Source organism: Schistocerca gregaria, chromosome X (assembly GCF_023897955.1).
Source record: "Schistocerca gregaria isolate iqSchGreg1 chromosome X, iqSchGreg1.2, whole genome shotgun sequence".
In the NCBI taxonomy this organism is placed as follows: Eukaryota; Metazoa; Arthropoda; class Insecta; order Orthoptera; family Acrididae; genus Schistocerca; species Schistocerca gregaria.
Genome location: NC_064931.1, coordinates 104,811,175 through 104,830,391, shown reverse-complemented (window position 1 = coordinate 104,830,391; position 19,217 = coordinate 104,811,175). Strand labels below are relative to the sequence as shown.

Sequence of the window (19,217 nt, the reverse complement as noted above, 5' to 3'; positions counted from 1 at the left end):
TGAGTACTTTTCATTGAGCTGTTTGCTCTGCTAAGGGGTGACAGGTGAACAAAACTCATTGATGCCTCTGGGATTCAGGGGCAAATGATCAGTGAAGGAGGAAGCTAAATCTACAATGGTTGCACCACAGGTTAGTCTGAAACAAGTTCCACTGATGGACATTTAGTTAAGCTCGGTCATAATGCTTGGCTTTATTCCAGATTGACATTGTGCAGCAATTAACAGATAACATGGTTTTCGAGTGCACTTGTACAAATAGTTTCACTTGGTCAGCAGAATACAGTTACAATCTATAGTTAAGTGCAAGGCATTATCACACGGCATGGGAAAAGGCAAAAGTCCTACAGTGGAGGGGAAAGGGGAGGGGGGAGTGGGGGGTTACATGTAGCTTAAGCAACTGTCATTTCGATTTCAATTTTAGGGTAATTACCTGGGAAGAATTATTACTGAAAATTTTGGGAATGTGATAATGCAGTGAGTGAGGTCTATCAAAACTTACAGTATCTTGCTCTGTCAGAGATAGTAAAATGAACTGTTAGAAGAGGAAAGATTATGTTTACTGGCCCTGCCAGAATTTGAGGTGTGAGTAGAGAAGTACAATAAGCAAAACATACAAACACGTGGTGGTGGGAGAGCCATGTGTGTAATTCTCATGAGGGTAGAAAATATCCAACAAATGCACTCAAGTGAACAGGAAGCTGAGTCCTGACACACAAATGCATGCGTGGATGTCCTCTTCATTCCAGTCATGTCCAGTGGCGTAAATAAAACACGAAAGCTAAAGTATTTCATGTAATCACATTAAAAACATTCATGTTCCAATGTGAAAGTTATTTTTGAAAATCATTACAAAATTATGGTTAATAAAACTTGAAATATAATATTGGTAAAACACTTAAGCTGGCAATCTTCATAAACACAGAAGAACAGACATAAAATCTACAGTTGGTCGCCGACTTGCCAACAAGGACGTCACTGAGTTAAGCGATATCCAGGGTGAGGAGGAGGGTGGAAATTATCATGTTATAGAGCATCTTGAGGAGGAATGTTTACATGTGACATGAGGTCGTAACAACCTAAAACTGTCCACCTAGTACGTATTAGCATATTTCACACAGAAGTAATAATGTGTGGAAGCCCATTATAAAGATGGTTGTGTTCAAAAGCAGAATTTATTTGTATAAATGACTATGAAATAAATTAAAGGTGTTTTTTTTTTTTTTTTTTTTTTTTTTTTTTTTTTTTTTTTTTTTTTTTTTGCAGATATCTGTATGAAAATCAATGTTCAATGTCATCATGTCAAAGAAAACTTAAAATGCAGGAAAAATTGTAACAAAGAACTGTTAATGATGAGAAAGCATTGTATTGAGACAATGGACTTCTGTTGGGACCAACAAAAGTGAATGTAGAAAGTGGGAAAACTTAAAATTTGGGAACATAAAAATTGGGTTTTACTGTACATGGTTTTCCTGCCTTCTGTTGGCAGCATGTCCTTTAAGATGGCAGGCTGTTCCCGAGCCACTGAATAAAAGTTCTCTTCACTCTTCCAGGGCCATAAGCAAACATTGATGGGTCCATAAAAGAACCTAAGTCTAATAGGGAATATACAAGATGATCTGAACACCAAAGCAGGTCAGGCACAAAAATCTGCAGCTAGTAACCACTGTCTATGGATATAGAAGATGGCATCAACTACACATAAAACAAAAGTTCCCTTCTTCAACTCCACCTACTGGGATTTATTCATTACAGAAGCAGTCAAAACACACACAGAAAAGGACTTATTCAACAGAGTCACTAGATTCCAGATTAGCAAAGTGTGAGAATCAGCTTTAGTGGCACTGACTGCAGAGAAACGAATTCAATGGGATTATACTGATGGGGGCTCGAAGTCAGGACAGCTAGGCCAGCACAAGCACAAGTTGGGGTCCACACAGCTTAAAGCTGGGCTTTCTTACAATCTCTCTCTCTCTCTCTCTCTCTCTCTCTCTCTCTCTCTCTCTCTCTCTCTCTCTGTGTGTGTGTGTGTGTGTGTGTGTGTGTGTGTGTGTGTGTGTGTGTGCAGTCCTTGGGTCATTTCTCCAGCAGGGGGCTCTGAATGTTAACGTCCCCCACTATAATGTTAACAGCCCTGTTTTCTGGCACCGCTTTTCTCTAGTGAACCAATTTATAAAGTGGCGAGCCACTATGGCTCACCAGTCAGACCTGAAAATGAAGAGCAGCTGCCTCACTGAAATATTGTGCAGTTTCTAAGACATCATCTGCTGGAACACCCTTGATACAACCGGTATAAAACTTGCTGGTAGAAGCAAACTTAGTGGGAGGACACCTGAAGGTGATTTGCCAAATGCTTCGTGTTTAGCAGTTCAAGGAGGACTTGTGGTCAGAGAAGCAGCAGGAACAATGCTGTAAAAGCATCCACATTTTCAGGACTTATGATTCCCAACTAGGAACATAGAAAGAATTTGCACTCCAGTTATTAGGAAGAATGCAATACTTAAATTGAACACAATTAATAAAGAAATGAAGGAGTGGAAGGATTGACAACAGAGGCTTGGGGGAATATGACATATGAATATATGTGAGTAATATCAAAGGAATATATCAGAAAACAGAATTTCAAGGTGAAAGAGGGATTGGGGGAGGAGGCAGGGGCCAAAGTGGCCAGGAAAGGTTAGCATAAGTTTCCTGTGTCAGAAATTCAAGACAGTGAAGTCTCAACATTATTTTCAAGAAATCCATGAGAATAATTATTGAAAGAGGACATATCATTCTTTGTACATCATCCCAGTTATAATGCTGAAATACAGATCAGAACTGGTCCCTTTAATCCCCACAAACCAACCAACAGATCAGAACAGAAGGGGAAAACAGTGGGATATGATTTATTGATATATGAAGTAATTCCAATGCTGGTGATACTGGTAGCAGACTAACTAACCCAGGTATAGGTGAGCTTAGAAATCAGTAACGCAGTTCTGAAATTATGAGACACTGAATACCTGTTTCATTAAATGTAAAGGGAGGGCAAAAACTGATAACCGTCGGTTCACTAAACAGGGAAGATAATAATAATAATAATAATAATAATAATAATAATAATAATAGCAGCAAAAAGAAGGCACCTGTAAAAGAAAAGGATTTATGAAAAGCAGTCCGAGGGGGAAGGAGTATCACAAGAACCATAGGGCAACAATAAAGATTTATTCAAAATTACAAAAAAGAAAACAGTAATTGAAAAAAGATTCCATCCAAAAATAAAAACAGAAATGGGAAAATATGGAAACTATTATAATAGAAAGAGAAAAGCTTACAAAGAGCCTGTGTCAGTAACAATCTGAAATTGTGATGCGGAATATTCAGCTGAGAAAAAGCTTACAAATGACAATCTGGTACCAGGAAGTTATGCCTAAACTGCAAATGAAATATCAAGCAGAGGGCCTTTTTAATGTGTGTGAATACTGTACCTTGGAAATGTCCGGTCCCTGAGATGGCTGCCAAGAGCACAAAACAAGAATATTTATCATGTCCCAGCAACGATATTACTCGATGAACTTTGATAACGTTGTAAATATAAATAGATTCAATTCATAAATTACTTTCTATAGCAAATGGAAACAGTTTAGCTGCTCAATGCAGTTGATAAAATAATCTCTTCAGTCATCAGCAAAACAAAGGAATATTACACTAATGTAAATAGTTTATATTAAATTAGCAGAAAAGAGAAATGAATTTTATATACTGAGGTTATAAGCTATGGTTGCTAAACTTAATCTAACAGATATGTAGTGTGGAACATATTATTACCAGAACCACATAAACTGACATCAAGCAACTATTTATTAGAAGAGAAACCAAATGCATAACAGTAAGATTTACAATTCAATGATGAGAACACACATTTTCATTCATACTGTTACTTTGTTCATGCAGACAGCCAGGTCATAGTTTGTATGAAACTGAAGTTTATGTACTGCAATTAAAAATTACCAAAGCTGAAGGAGTGCAAATAAAAACTGTTAATTATAAAAAAAGGATTTTAGTGTTATGGCTTTCAGATTTCAGAATTCACTGATAAATAGTGTGAAAATGCTCTTTACCAACAACATTTATGAAATACACATTACAGAAACTGCAACAAGTATTAATACTCTACGCAGCTATTGTAACATCTATTCTGATTCTGAAATCTAATAACATTTGATTAACTTTAATTCAATACTAACTTAAGACTTCTTCAGCTTTTGTAGTCAGTGAAGAAACTTTAACATTAAGGTCACATCCCAACTAATGTCTCACAGCAATTACAAACTGAAAAATTAACAGACACATGCAAAAGATAAAAAAGACAAAGAACAACTGTGTTGGTATACATTGATCTATGGGTAGCAGCCAATACACTCCCGAATTTGAGCACAATAAATAAAAGTAATTTTGTTTATTATGTGGATGAGGTGGCTTGAAGGCTCAGTAGGTCATGTGTCTGGACAGGACTTAAGATTCTGGAGCTATAATTTCTTTTGTTGTTCAATATGATAATCACCTCTAACAATGTCCTTCAAACATGAGTGAAATGTGCTAGTTGGCATAGCAGTTGTGGTTCGATATCTGGTTAAATTATAGGTCTAGGAGGTGTTTTCCCTAGCCTGCAGGACGGAAAGAATGAACTGCCCATTACGATAATTCTTTATAACATACTGCATCATTAAAACGAACCTATAGACTGATGATAGCTTTACATTCACATCTCTAATGAAATGTTATTTCCATGCTGATGACACAAAACCTATTGAACAGAAGACATGAATGCCAAGAAGTATTTGAGCTACTGAAACCACCAATGAATTTAGACCAAAACAACTACTACAACTATTTCCTAGAACTGTGTTGAAAGTTCTATGCCCCAGACAAGAAGTGAAGTGTTGGCAAATTAGAGAAAAGAAAGTTGGACAAGACTAGTCAAAACCCAGATTTGATGCAAATAAATGAAGCTATGACTGTCATGTTGCACAACACTCTCATATCCCAAGGCTTCAGGAAATTTTATCTGTCATGGAGGATGGTCAAAATATAACTGCACTTCAAATGCCATTAAGGATCTGTGCAGCCACAGCTGTATTTTCACGATCTCTTCACAGTTCTGTATGATATTCTTCCTTAATATGTTATATATACTACTACTACTACTACTACTACTACTACTACTACTACTACTACTGCTGCTGCTGCTGCTATTCCATCCTTCACATTACAATTTGAGTGACACTGAGGATCTTAAGTCTTTTCTTGCCACTTAAATTCACCAAGTGGGACTCTCATTGTTTATAAAAGGACACCCATGTTACTTTGATTCACACAACACTCAATGGATTTTTTTCTGTTAGGCCATAAAGCACCAAGGTATTCCATTCAAAGAAGTATTGAAGGTGAAAAAGAAATCACAACACAGTCGTGATACAAACAAATATGAGCTTCCTCAATGTATTGAGAAAAAATTACCTTTATATTTTTGCTATATAATCACTTTTTACAACTGCTTTCTGATTAGACTGATCTGGAGAGGGAGGAGGGAGAGGGAGGAGGGAGAGGGAGGAGGGAGAGGGGGAGGAGGAGGGGGGGTGATATTAGTGTCCAACATTCTGTCAACAACAAGGTCGTTAGAGATGGAGCACAAGCTCGGATTAGGGAAAGACGGAGAAGGAAAGTAGTTGTACCCTTTTGGCAGCATTCACCTTAAGTGACATTTGTCTTAAGTGATTTAGGGAAATCATGGAAAATCTAAATCAGGGTGGCCAGTTGGTTTGAGCCATCATCCTCCCAAATGCAAGTAAAGTGTGCTTACCACTGCGCTACCCCACTCAGTTAAATTGATCCCAAATATGTACAATACTGTGAACCTTTTCCCCTTCTCATATTTTATCGCTGTCTTTAAGACACTTTATATTCATAAACTTTGCCATAACTTCTGTAACATTTTGCTATGACACTCAGCAACAACAAGTATGAAGACAATATGAGATATTTCCTTACTGTGTTATTACTGACCTAATACTATTACTGCGGTTAAGGCGAGGCACAGGTGATGCTGTAGCATCACGCTGGTGCATTAATAAACGTGTGTGTGTGAGACTGGCTCGGTGTTGCAGCTGTGCAGGCAGTGAACACAGAGATTCAACACTGTCGGCCTCCACAAGCCCAACTGAAAGACAAGAAAGAATAAGCAGCTAAACACATCACACTGGAAACAAACTGAGAAAAAAAATTTTAAAAGTAGAAAACAGTTTTGGCATTTAAACTCTGCAGCCTTTTTGCACAATATCAAAGCAATCAACTGCACATTTGATACAGTGGACTAAATAAAAAAAAATTTAAAATACAAAGACATTGTTTTTTGAACAAAAGACTGAGGTGATATGTTTTATTGTTTCAAATGAAGCAAGTTCCTGGGATATGAACACTGAATATTTGTAATATGTACTGTGGTCAATTGATTCTGAGAGATATACCTTTCCACTAATTTCGTGTTCCTAGAAGATTCATTAGTTTTCATTCCATTTACATTTTGAAATCCTTCCAGATACTGTACAATCATGCTAAGCGTGTCACCACGTTACAAATAGAGGGGTTATACAGGGTGTCCCAAACTTTAAGGATTGAAATTATAAAGAGAATTGATTCTCTTAAACAGGAACTTAATTATAAAAACAAATGGTAAAAAAATGAATATTCAGTTTTTTATTGAAATAAACAGGAACAGCATACACCACAGAGCAACAACTCACACCTTACAAAGCGACAACTGTCAGTCTCAATACAGGAATTACTATGGCATATAAAATTTTTCCCGTCTGAAATCTTTCTTTTGTATATTATACAATAAGACACACAGCTAGAACTCTACCAAGCAGCCCCACATTAGTTTCTATTTGTGTTTAATAAATCAGTAGTATATAGCAAACTAATAGGGGGGGGGGGGGGGGGGATCCACAAGTGTTAAATCTGGCACTCAGGCTGGGCGTGGACAGGATCTCCCATTGTAATCCAAAGATGATGGTACCTGTAGTTCAATTACTCGTGGACATTAATACTAACTCTATGGTGACCATGTTCACTGCAGTGTCCAGCTATCAATGTTTGATTCTTTGGCATTTTCCATGAATTTTAAGGCTGCAAATTCATTTAGGGCACATCACCATACACACTCGAGTAGACTGCCTACATTTGCAGCCTCATGAATGATTGAAAATGCAAAAGAAGTGACCATTAACAGCTGTCCAATGTAGTGGACATGTGCACCAAAGGTGCAAAGTAGGATGGTAAACCATCCTATTGAAACTGTATCCTCTCTCAGACAACAAGAGGTACATTCTCCGGCAACTTTGCCAGTGTGCAGGGTGAATCACCTACAACTTTTACCACTTTTATTTTGTGAATCATTCAAGATATGAAACTTATGTTTACGGAATATGACAACACACAGATGAGCACATAATTTTGCTGCATGTTGATTTCTCTTGAATCTTGTATCAACTGAGATATCGAAACAAGTGTTTTTTAAATGGAAAAATATACGTTTTAACAGGATTTGAAAGCTCGCAAAAAAAAAAAAAAAACAAATACAGTATTTTAATGGTTGATGACAATGGTGCTGAAACATTTAGTTAAAATATCTGAGAAAAATGAGCTAAAATTGAAAGTTGATTTGGGCAGAGGCTGCTACTGCAGTGTAAACAATGCCACGTGGGGCTCTCATGTCAAACTCTGTCTTTGTATTAAGCCTTCTGACTGTTCACTTGTTCCCACAAAAACTATTCGCTTAAACATGACTAAGTACACGCATCTGAAATTGTTTTCCCTAGCCCTTTCTGATACTCTATATGTTAGCATATAGTTCCAGTTACAACAATTGTTGCTAACAATCTATTACAAACTGATCTATCAACTCATAATCATCCGACTCTATAGCTTGCAATTATTATTTACAATGTGGTATTAACAAGTGCTCTGCCAGTGCCCTCAACACTGTATTCTTTGACACGAGCATTTCACAAGCTAGTTGATGGGTTGTTACTGATGAATCTCCTCCCATATGATAAACAATATCCTCAAATTTTACAACAGTGACAATTCTTCCTCAAAAACCTTTGTGATTTGAGCAACCAAATTTCTCTTAAACTATTGTTTACAAATCAAAGACATTTGTATTGAGGTTCAAAGAAACTACAGTGGATCTGTTGTAATGGTCCACTGTAAACCACAACATTGATCCAATAAGCATCTCTTAGATGAACTAAATCATTGGTTCGGTGCCACTTCACTTGCCCAAAAGCTCAACATTAGACATCCCGTCATAACAACAAAAAACTTTTCCTGTGTAAAAAATCTTCATTGAAATCTTTCCCTGAGGATTAAATACTGCAATTGTAGCAAAATGACGGCTATACACTAACATGTACATGGTTATCATCTTTGAAATTAACAGCAACAGGTGTCTGAAGATATCCTAGCCACAGTGTGTATACATACACAGCTTTAAACTGCTCAATTTTACGTTACCCGAGTAACTCAGAAATTATTTGTCTAGCTTATACACAAATAAATGACTGTATTGTGCAAATCGTGGGACCCTTTTATTTCTCTCTTTTGTTTAAGGATTTGTTCATTTAAAATGTTAGACAGTTTTACGAACACCAATCCTATCATTCCTACATGATATTGACTTCCATGTAACCAATATGGTTTGCAGGAGGTTGAAGAAATTTAAGGGACAAAAAAAATTAAGAAAGTTACTTGTACGTTAATAAAACAATGTCTGAGGTTTACATGTTGTTCTCAGGCAAAACAGTGTTACCCAAGTTAATTCAAGTATCTTGGAACTGTAGAATTATGAAAATATTGACAATATATCTAATTTGCATATTGCTGGCAGCCTTAAATTTTAAACACACAGTTATGAATTTACGAATTTCATATTTTACAAACTGTTGTGTCTCGGTCACCTAATGAACAACATACCTGCAGTTGTCCGAGCGGGCAGTGAGGCCGTGTATGTGGAGCTGTGTCGCAACCAGGCACTATATGGACTATATGACTGCAATTCGGCATAATGAGTTGCAGTTGTGTCTGAAAGAGAGCCATCAGTTGAACGGAGAGGAGATGAACGTGGGGGGAGACTTTGTGATCCCAACAGAAGTCGCTCACGGACACTTTGTGACAGCTTATATTGTTGTTGCTGTTGTTGTTGTTGTTGTTGCTGCTGCTGCTGCTGCTGCTGTTGTTGCTGCTGCTGCTGCTGCTGCTGCTGCTGGTGATGGTGGTGGTGGTGCTGCTGTTGCTGTGGCTGCTGGTGTTGGTGTTGTTGTTGATGATGGTGATGTTGCTGTTGTAGGTCTGCACTACATGTCTGTGTCCCACCAGACACTTTCAGCTTTGTTCGTGGCACTGCAGCTACTTGTGCTGTACGAGTTTCACCTCCACCCTTTCCCCCACCACTCGATGGTCTCTTCACATAACCAAAACTTTGAGGTACTCCTCTTACTTTACCCCCACTGCCACCACTACTCTTACCCTCCCCATTCGAACGAAGGGATGTTGCTGGTCTTGCCATTTTCTCCCCACTGCCATACTCCCGCTCTTTAGGTGGTACTTCATCCTTCACACCTGTGAAAAGATTCCCTTGTAAGCAAAAACCCAAAATGTGCCTGAGAATTTCAAACATGACGCTGCAGCAAAAATTAGAACAAAGTATTCAGAAGACTCCCTGATTCACAGACTTTTACAATTTTGATAATGTTTTATTACCAGTTCATACACGGAATTAATAAAACACATGTTCATGTACATTAAAAAACTAGCTTCTGCAGCTGTCAGAAATAGCAAGATCAAGTATCTTAATATAAGCGTATGTTATTGGAAATGAGTTGTCAATATCTTTAAGCTCATGTGATGTACAGGCCTCGTATGTAATGAAAAACTTCTTCCAACACAACTGAAGTTTTATTGAAGTTCTGCACTCAGAACGTATATTATGTTGTTATTTCACCAAGCTCTTTGTAAACAATCTGCTAATTTTTGTAACTATGGCACTTGCAGCATGGAATGCAAAGTATTAGTCTACCTCCAGATGACTGACAGCATTTAAAAGTGCATACACAAACTACACTCCTGGAAATTGAAATAAGAACACCGTGAATTCATTGTCCCAGGAAGGAGAAACTTTATTGACACATTCCTGGGGTCAGATACATCACATGATCACACTGACAGAACCACAGGCACATAGACACAGGCAACAGAGCATGCACAATGTCGGCACTAGTACAGTGTATATCCACCTTTCGCAGCAATGCAGGCTGCTATTCTCCCATGGAGACGATCGTAGAGATGCTGGATGTAGTCCTGTGGAACGGCTTGCCATGCCATTTCCACCTGGCGCCTCAGTTGGACCAGCGTTCGAGCTGGACGTGCAGACCGCGTGAGACGACGCTTCGTCCAGTTCCAAACATGCTCAATGGGGGACAGATCCGGAGATCTTGCTGGCCAGGGTAGTTGACTTACACCTTCTAGAGCACGTTGGGTGGCACGGGATACATGCGGATGTGCATTGTCCTGTTGGAACAGCAAGTTCCCTTGCCGGTCTAGGAATGGTAGAACGATGGGTTCGATGACGGTTTGGATGTAACGTGCACTATTCAGTGTCCCCTCGACGATCACCAGAGGTGTACGGCCAGTGTAGGAGATCGCTCCCCACAACATGATGCTGGGTGTTGGCCCTGTGTGCCTCGGTCGTATGCAGTCCTGACTGCGGCGCTCACCTGCATGGCGCCAAACACGCATACGACCATCATTGGCACCAAGGCAGAAGCGACTCTCATCGCTGAAGACGACACATCTCCATTCGTCCCTCCATTCACGCCTGTCGCGACACCGCTGGAGGCGGGCTGCACGATGTTGGGGCGTGAGCGGAAGACGGCCTAACGGTGTGCGGGACCGTAGCCCAGCTTCATGGAGACGGTTGCGAATGGTCCTCGCCGATACCCCAGGAGCAACAGTGTCCCTAATTTGCTGGGAAGTGGCGGTGCGGTCCCCTAAGGCACTGCGTAGGATCCTACGGTCTTGGGGTGCATCCGTGCGTCACTGCGGTCCGGTCGACGGGCACGTGCACCTTCCGCCGACCACTGGCGACAACATCGATGTACTGTGGAGACCTCACGCCCCACGTGTTGAGCAATTCGGCGGTACGTCCACCCGTCCTCCCGCATGCCCACTATACGCCCTCGCTCAAAGTCCGTCAACTGCACATACGGTTCATGTCCACGCTGTCGCGGCATGCTACCAGTGTTAAATACTGCGATGGAGCTCCGTATGCCACGGCAAACTGGCTGACACTGACGGCGGCGGTGCACAAATGCTGCGCAGCTAGCGCCATTTGACGACCAACACTGCGGTTCCTGGTGTGTCCGCTGTGCCGTGCGTGTGATCATTGCTTGTACAGCCCTCTCGCAGTGTCCGGAGCAAGTATGGTGGGTCTAACACACCGGTGTCAATGTGTTCTTTTTTCCATTTCCAGGAGTGTACATTTTTGACATAAAATTTAACAATGTTAAATCCAGTGACAAAATACTATTACCATCACCATCACCCATATCATAAATAAGCGTAGTTAAAATATTTCACTTTCATACCAAGTAACAGTATGCTGATAGTGTGTGTGTCTATATATACATTCCACATGGGAAAAATATATTAAAAAACAAAGATGCTGTGACTTACCAAACGAGAAAGTGCTGGTAGATAGACACAATAAAAAACACACACACACAAATTTCAAGCTTTCGCAACCCACGGTTGCTTCATCAGGAAAGAGGGTAGGAGAGAGAAAGACGAAAGGATGTGGGTTTTAAGGGAGAGGGTAAGGAGTCATTCCAATCCTGGGAGCGGAAAGACTTACCTTAGGAGGAAAAAGGGACAGGTATACACTCGCGTGCACACACACACACACACACACACACACACACACACACACACACACACACACACACACACACACATACTCATCCGCACATATACAGACACAAGCACACATATGTAAAGGCCCATGTTCAGCAGAGACTTTCCAGACACAAGAGCACTTATAGGAAATTGCAACTAAGATTACATAAAATATCACTCACTTAAATGAAACTAAGTGTATATTGCTGTTTAAGTAAAATACACCACTAACAATGAGTGAAACCAGAAAATTAAAAATTAACATAGAAGTTACTTGCAACACAGTGCTTCTCATTTTCAGAGCTACACATGATTTTTGCATGGATAAACTTTATCCTAAACCTTCCAGCTGCAGCAAATCTATAATTTATTCTGTATCACACTGTACCTCTTTAAACTATTTTCGTCATCTAACCATAAATAAATATCTCATAAGAATAAATCTTCTACAACTTCCAGCCACATTCAATAATTATACATCCACAAGCTTTCAAACAAGTGCCCCACGGGCATTGTCAAATGGTAACTGACTGCTGTGTGCTTATTGGCCTCATACGTATATACTCAGTGTACTTGTTGTGATGCCTCTGGTGACTTTCCTGTATACACTATGACTGAGATGTCCACTAGGTTTTAAACGGACAAGGTCATCACCCTCTTTTTGGGTATGGCTGTATCTTGAAAAGATTGAGTAGTTATACCACCACAAAACATGCATTAATATATTAAACACACTGCATTCTGTGTGAATATATGCAGTACAGTATTCTGCAATGTAATGTTTGAAATACTTTTTATTCCAACTAACAATACAGTAACTGGGATTACTCAAATCATCTACAAATGACCTGGCTTCAATATAACTTATGTGTCAACAAGAGTATCTTGGTGGCATGAAGGAATGCATTGTACTTACATGCAGAACACTTACACAGGCGCACTCATCCAGTCTCACCTAAGCATCTGCATTTGACTTTAAGCACTACAAACCAATATGTGGGCAACATGCAATTTGTTTTATTATGAAACAAGATCAATAACAGCTGATAAGAGAAGAAAACTGAACTTTGAAATAATTAGTATACACAAGAAAAGCAAATATAAAAATACCCAGAAAGGGGGGAAATTCATAAATCTGTGGTCAGAGAGAAAATTCTCACAGCCAACATACTCATTCAAAAATAAAAAAAAGTTGAAGTTTCAGTTTCAAAATGGTAATCCAAATCAGAGGGATAAAATAAACTGACAGGATTAAGAGGGGCTGTGGCTGTGGCAGAGGATGTTCAGAAGAGACTTTCCAGACACAAGAGAACATATAGGAAATTGCAACTAAGATTACATAAAATATCACTCACTTAAATGAAACTAAGTACCATAAAATGGGCTACGTATGTAAGGTGTTACTGAAGGCCTTTTTAATTAAGATGGTAAAAGAGAGGTTGAGTGGGCGGTATATGAAATAAGGGGAGACAACAAAAGTGCTATTAAGACACAAGGTTGCCAAGTGAACTAAAAGGTAATGGAAGGGCAAGGGAGATGATGGTGAGTAATTATATTCATATTACTACTATTATTATTATTATTATTATTTAGTAGAATTATTAGCACCAGTAGTAGTAGATAATGGAGATTAATAAGGAGGAGGAAGTTCAGTGGGCATATATAATTACAGCAGGATTGATGAATTAATGTAAACTGTCAATAAATGGCTTTAAGTTTAAACAGTGAGTTGCAGGAAAAGTCATGTATATACAGATATTAAGCATAAATGTTGAGTGCAAGTATCAGAACACAAGGATAACCTAATAATAATTCACATTATTGATGATAATGGTATTGCTCTAAGACACTGACTGAATGTCTCACAAACTTACGAATGTCCCATATTGGAGTATTAAGGAGTGTTAAGGCAGAAGGGAATAATTCTCATTTTCATGACTACTTACTGGTTATAGCAGCATACTTGGTTATTAAAGGCAGGAACATGTGGATAAGCACAGACTAGATACAGAACCCTTTACAAGCATGTATCATGAGAAACTTTTTAACATGAGGAAAGGCAATTTTCAAGCATGGTATTTGTAAATGTGATTAAGGCATCACATATATCTCAAAGTTGTGATATATTTCTGAGGAAGATTCTCAAGCCAGTGTACATCCAAAATAGTACTATTTGTGTTTCATTGGATTTGCAAGTCCTCAAAGACACACAGAGATGTTGAAAGCTTAATGAACTTAGGTTTGGGGTCTTTAGGGTCTCCTCATTAATCTTCATGGACTGTGAATGAAAGTCACTCATTAAAATAGCCTCCCTTATTGTTCCAAAAAGTAGACCCAGCGATAAGAGGTTGTTTTCACCTAACAAGTATGACATTTTTTATGTTACTTACCCATCCTTCGCAATTTTTCATTCTTCTCTGGCCTACGTGCTGTCTGCCCATTGTTGGGAGATGAACGTGGCCTCACCACTTCCAAGTCTGATTTTCCTCTCTGTAATCCTCCCTCGACATACTTTTTCCACTGATTATTGGAAACTTGTCTGCAATACAAATAAGAAACTTAAACAGAGCACAGTCAGGATGGATAATTTTAAAAAATGGACAAATGAATGAAATGGAAGACTTACCTGAAGGCACTATAATCAGTTTGCTGACTGCTGTCAGACTTTTTTGCATTAGAATGAGTACCGACGACCCTGTAGACTACTTGAGGCACCTCACCAGGATTAAACGATGCAGACACTGTTTTTTTGTTGTTGGAGCCAACAATCTTACTGCTCTGTGCAGTCTTCTGATGCTGCTGCTGAAAATTGTATTTCATCTTGTAATACGACGATATATAACAGAAAGAACAACAATTCAAGCCATGACACAATAACACTCTTCCTTTTACAACAACCTGTCACAAATGGAAAGAAAGTAATGTGTGCACCAGCTATTTGTGGGACATGTTAACATCATGCAAATAGACAATATATACAAACAATGTCTTGCATAAGGCAGAATTTCTCTCCAATTTTTCTTTGCAAACACAGGAATTAAGAAGAGCTACAACATCTAAAAGATAGAACAAATAGATATTGAAAAATTCTATGTAGATTGTATACAGAATAGGCAGTAAAGATAACCCACTCCCACGCACTGGGAACAATGAGCAGAAGATAGGTATGTAAACAAGAACTGGAACATGGTACCTCAGTTATATGACAAAACACTGCCCACCATTCTCCCTCCTCTTCTGCCCCCCCCCCCCCTCTAATCTCTCTCTCTCTCTCTCTCTCTCTCTCTCTCTCTCACACACACACACACACACACACACACACACACACACACACACACACACACACACACACAGAGAGACAGAGAGAGAGAGAGAGAGAGAGAGAGAGAGAGAGAGAGAGAGAGAGATTTTTCCCAGTGTTGAGACCTGATTGGGTCACAAAAAATTTAAAAGATGAATTAACAACTTTCCTGTTGGGACACCATACTGTGTCCATGTACATCTTCTGTGCCCTGGATAAGAATGCAAGCTTGAAAGCTGAAATACCATCTTCCAGTACTTGTCTGTATTCCAATCTACCATTCCACAAGTCCACATTACAGCAAATTATTATATTTACTCATTTCTAGAATGTCATTAACACATTATTTGCCATTAATAGACTGTTTTGAACACTCCTCAGACTTTACTAGTGACAGTAATCTACCAAGAACCCACTGGAAAAAAATTAATATCAATACCTCAGATGGGAAGTCAGACAATGCACAGAAGGGAAGACTGAAAGGTTGGTGGAATATGTATAAGAGCTATACAAAGGAAACATACTTGAAGACAATAATAGCGACAGAGAAGAGGAAGTGGACAAAGGTGAAATGGGAAAGATGATACTGAGCAAAGAACTTAACAGAGCACTGAAAAGCCTAAATTGACACAAGGAACATGGAGTAGACAGCATCTCCTCAGAATTGGGTAGAACATACTGCCATAATACTACTGCTCCAGGTGTGCAAGACACATGAGACAGTCAAAATACCTCCAGAATTCAATGAGAATGTAATAATTACATTTCCAAAGAAGGCAGGTGATGATAGGTGATAATATTACTGAAGCATCAATTTAATTATTCATGGCTGCAATGTACAGGCGAATTATTTCAAGAAGACTGGAAAGACTGGTAGAAGCCAACCTTACGGAACATAACTTTGGGTTCCAGAGAAACGTCAGACCTATAAAAGAAATAACTGACCCTTCATCTTTATCCATACTCTGCAAACCACTGTGAAGTGCATGGCAGAGGGTACTTTGCAGTATTCCTGCTATTGGGGCTTCTTCCTATTTCACTCACACATGGATGTGGGAAGAAAAGACTAAATGCCTCTATGGGAGCTGCAATGTATGTAAGTTTGTCCTCATAATCCCTAGAGAGTGATCCACAAGGGGTTGTAGCGTGCCGGTCGCGGTGGCCGAGCGATACTAGGTGCTTCAGTCTGGAACCACGCGACTGCTATGGTCGCAGGTTCGAATCCTGCCTCGGGCATGGGTGTGTGTGATGTTCTTAGGTTAGTTAGGTTTAAGTAGTTCTAAGTTCTAGGGGACTGATGACCTCAGATGTTAAGTCCCATATTGCTGAGAGCCATTTGAACCATTTTTGGTTGTAGCATATTTCTAGAATCAGCCCTCAGCTTATATACATCTGCAGAGCTTTAAGTGCTTATCTTTTCCTGTATTTTTTTTCGTAGTATATTCGTTAAATTCCATGCATGTTTCTCTGTTTAAGGGGTTTACTCACATGTTTCTGTAAGTGTAAATTCATTTAGGCTGTAGTGTAGTAGTTGCTCACTCAGCAGCCATCTAATTAGCTCATTAATGCATCAGCGTCCATTGGTGAGACATCTGGGGGGGGGGGGGGGGGGGAGCAAGTTGCATATCTAGGACTGTCTGCTCTTATAGTTAACTTCTTCAGTTAGTCTTCCTAGGAAGGCTAGGATGTGTGCTTGCTGCTTGCAGATGCAGGAGGAGCTGGCTGCAGTTCGCAGACAGCTGAACGTGCTTTCGGCTATGATCAGTCACCTTCAGGCTGCTGCCTCAGCGTGTAGTGGTGGCAGAGAATCTGGCATGTCACATGGGACACCTCAAATGTCACTTGTTTTGCCCATGGGTTCTGCTTCCGAGGCACTTTCTAGTGCACCCAACGCTGTCTGGAGAGTTATGTGCTTAGTACGTGGATAAAGGATGGAAAAGACCCACCATGGTTTAATAACAAAGTTTGGCGGATGCTGAGGAAGCAGTGGCTGTTGCACTCTTGGTTCAAAAGAGAATTTGCAAATGACGACAAGCAACAGTTAGTAGATTCATGCATCTGTGAAAAGACCTATGCACGAAGCATACAACAACTACCTCAGTCACACATTAGCAAAAGATCTGCTGAGAACCTGAGAAAATTCTGGTCACATGTAAAATCACTAATCAGGTCTAAGGCCTCCATTCAGTCCCTTGTTGACCATTTTGGTGTGACAGTTGAAGATAGTAAAACAAAAGCTGAAGTTTTAAATTTCACATTCACTAAATAATTCAACCAGGAGAATCATACATACAAACATGCCATCATTTGACCAACAGACAGATCCAGTATGGACCACACTGTAATAAGCATACCTGGCGTAGAGAAACAACTGAAAGTTTTGAAAGCAAATAAATCATCATGTTTGGATGGACACCCAGTTCAATTTTACAAAGAGTACTCTATGGCTTTGGCCCCTTACCTAGGTTGCATTTATAATGAATCTCTCGCCCAGAACAAAGTCCCAGGTGTCTGTAAAAAAGCACAGGTGACTCCAATATATAAGCAAGGTAGAAGAGTGGACATGAAAAATTACAGACCAATATCCCCAACTTCCTTTTGCTGGAGAATACTTGAACATATTCTCAGTTTGAATATAATATACTTTCTTTAGACTGAGAAGCTTAAGTCCATGAATCAGCATAGTTTTAGAAAACATCACTAACGCGAAATTCAGCTTGCCCTTTTCTCTCATGATATACTGAGAATTGTGGATGAAGGGCACCAGGCAGATTCCATATTGCTAGACTTCCAGAAAGCATTTGACATGGTGCCCCACAGCTGGCTGGTAACAAAGGTAAGAGCATATGGAATACGTTCACAGATATGCGAGTGGCTTGAAGACTTTTTCAATAATAGAACCCAGTATGTCGTCTTCAATGGCGAGAGTTAATCAAAGACAAGAGTATCAGCAGGAGGGAAGTGTGATAGGACTGCTGTTGTTCTCTATATACATAAATAATTTGTCTGACAGGGTGGGCAGCAATCTGCGGTTGTTTGCTGATGATGCTGTGGAGTACGGTACAGTGTCTAAGTTGAGTGACGGCAGGAAAATAGAAGATGATTCAGACAAAATTTCCAGTTGGTGTGATGAATGAAAGCTAGCCCTAAATGCGGAAAAATGTAAGCTAATGTGAATGAGTAGGAAGATCAAACATTTAATGTTCAGATACAGTATTACTAGTGTCCTGTTTGTCACAGTCAAGTTGTTTAAATATCTGGACATAACATTGCAAAGCGATACGATGTGGAATGAGCAAGCGAGAACTGTGAGAGGAAAGGCGAATGGTCAACTTGGGCTTATTGATAGAATTTTATGAAAGAGTGGTTCATCTTTACAGGAGACCACATATAGGACACTGGTGCGACCTATTCTTGAGTACTGAGAGTGTTTGGAATCTGTACCAGGTCAGATTGAAGGAACACATCAAAGCAGTTCAGAGGCAGTCTGTTAGATTTGTTACCGATAGGCTCAAACAACGTGTAATTATTACGGAGATGCTTTGGGGACTCAAGTGGGAATGCCTGAAGGGAAGGCAACATTCTTTCTGAGAAATACTATTGAGAAAATTTAGAGAACCAGCATTTGAAGCTGACTGCCAAACGATTCTACTTCCTCCAACATAAATTGTGCGTCAGGACCATGAAGATAAGAGACAAGAAATTAGGACTCATATGTAGGCATACAGACAGTTGTTTTTCCCTTGCTCTATTTGCAAATGGAACAGAAAATGAAATGACAGGTAGAAGTACAGGGAACCTTCTGCCATGCACCATATGGTGGCTCAAAGAGTATCCGCGTCTTTGTAGATGTAGAAGAAAGCTAGTTCGTGAAATTTTGTAAGCAGGCTTTCTTGAAATAGTTTACATCTATCTTCAAGTGTCT

At 39.5% G+C, this 19,217-nt stretch overlaps 1 protein-coding gene across 12 annotated transcripts in view; it reads right to left on the bottom strand.

Moving 5' to 3' along the window:
- LOC126297857 (protein sickie) overlaps window positions 1-19,217 on the bottom strand; it is a 1,116,277-nt gene that overhangs the window by 121,043 nt on the left and 976,017 nt on the right. For 6 of the 12 annotated variants that reach the window (XM_049989129.1, XM_049989128.1, XM_049989132.1 and 3 more), the window contains 5 exons: window positions 14,618-14,793; window positions 14,382-14,530; window positions 9,016-9,660; window positions 6,046-6,199; window positions 3,468-3,494 (listed from right to left, as the gene is read on the bottom strand). In XM_049989129.1, the coding sequence (XP_049845086.1) occupies window positions 3,468-3,494; window positions 6,046-6,199; window positions 9,016-9,660; window positions 14,382-14,530; window positions 14,618-14,793 (1,151 nt within the window). The remainder of the gene's footprint in view (window positions 1-3,467; window positions 3,495-6,045; window positions 6,200-9,015; window positions 9,661-14,381; window positions 14,531-14,617; window positions 14,794-19,217) is intronic. The other 6 variants (XM_049989130.1, XM_049989131.1, XM_049989135.1 and 3 more) reach the window with 1 other exon arrangement.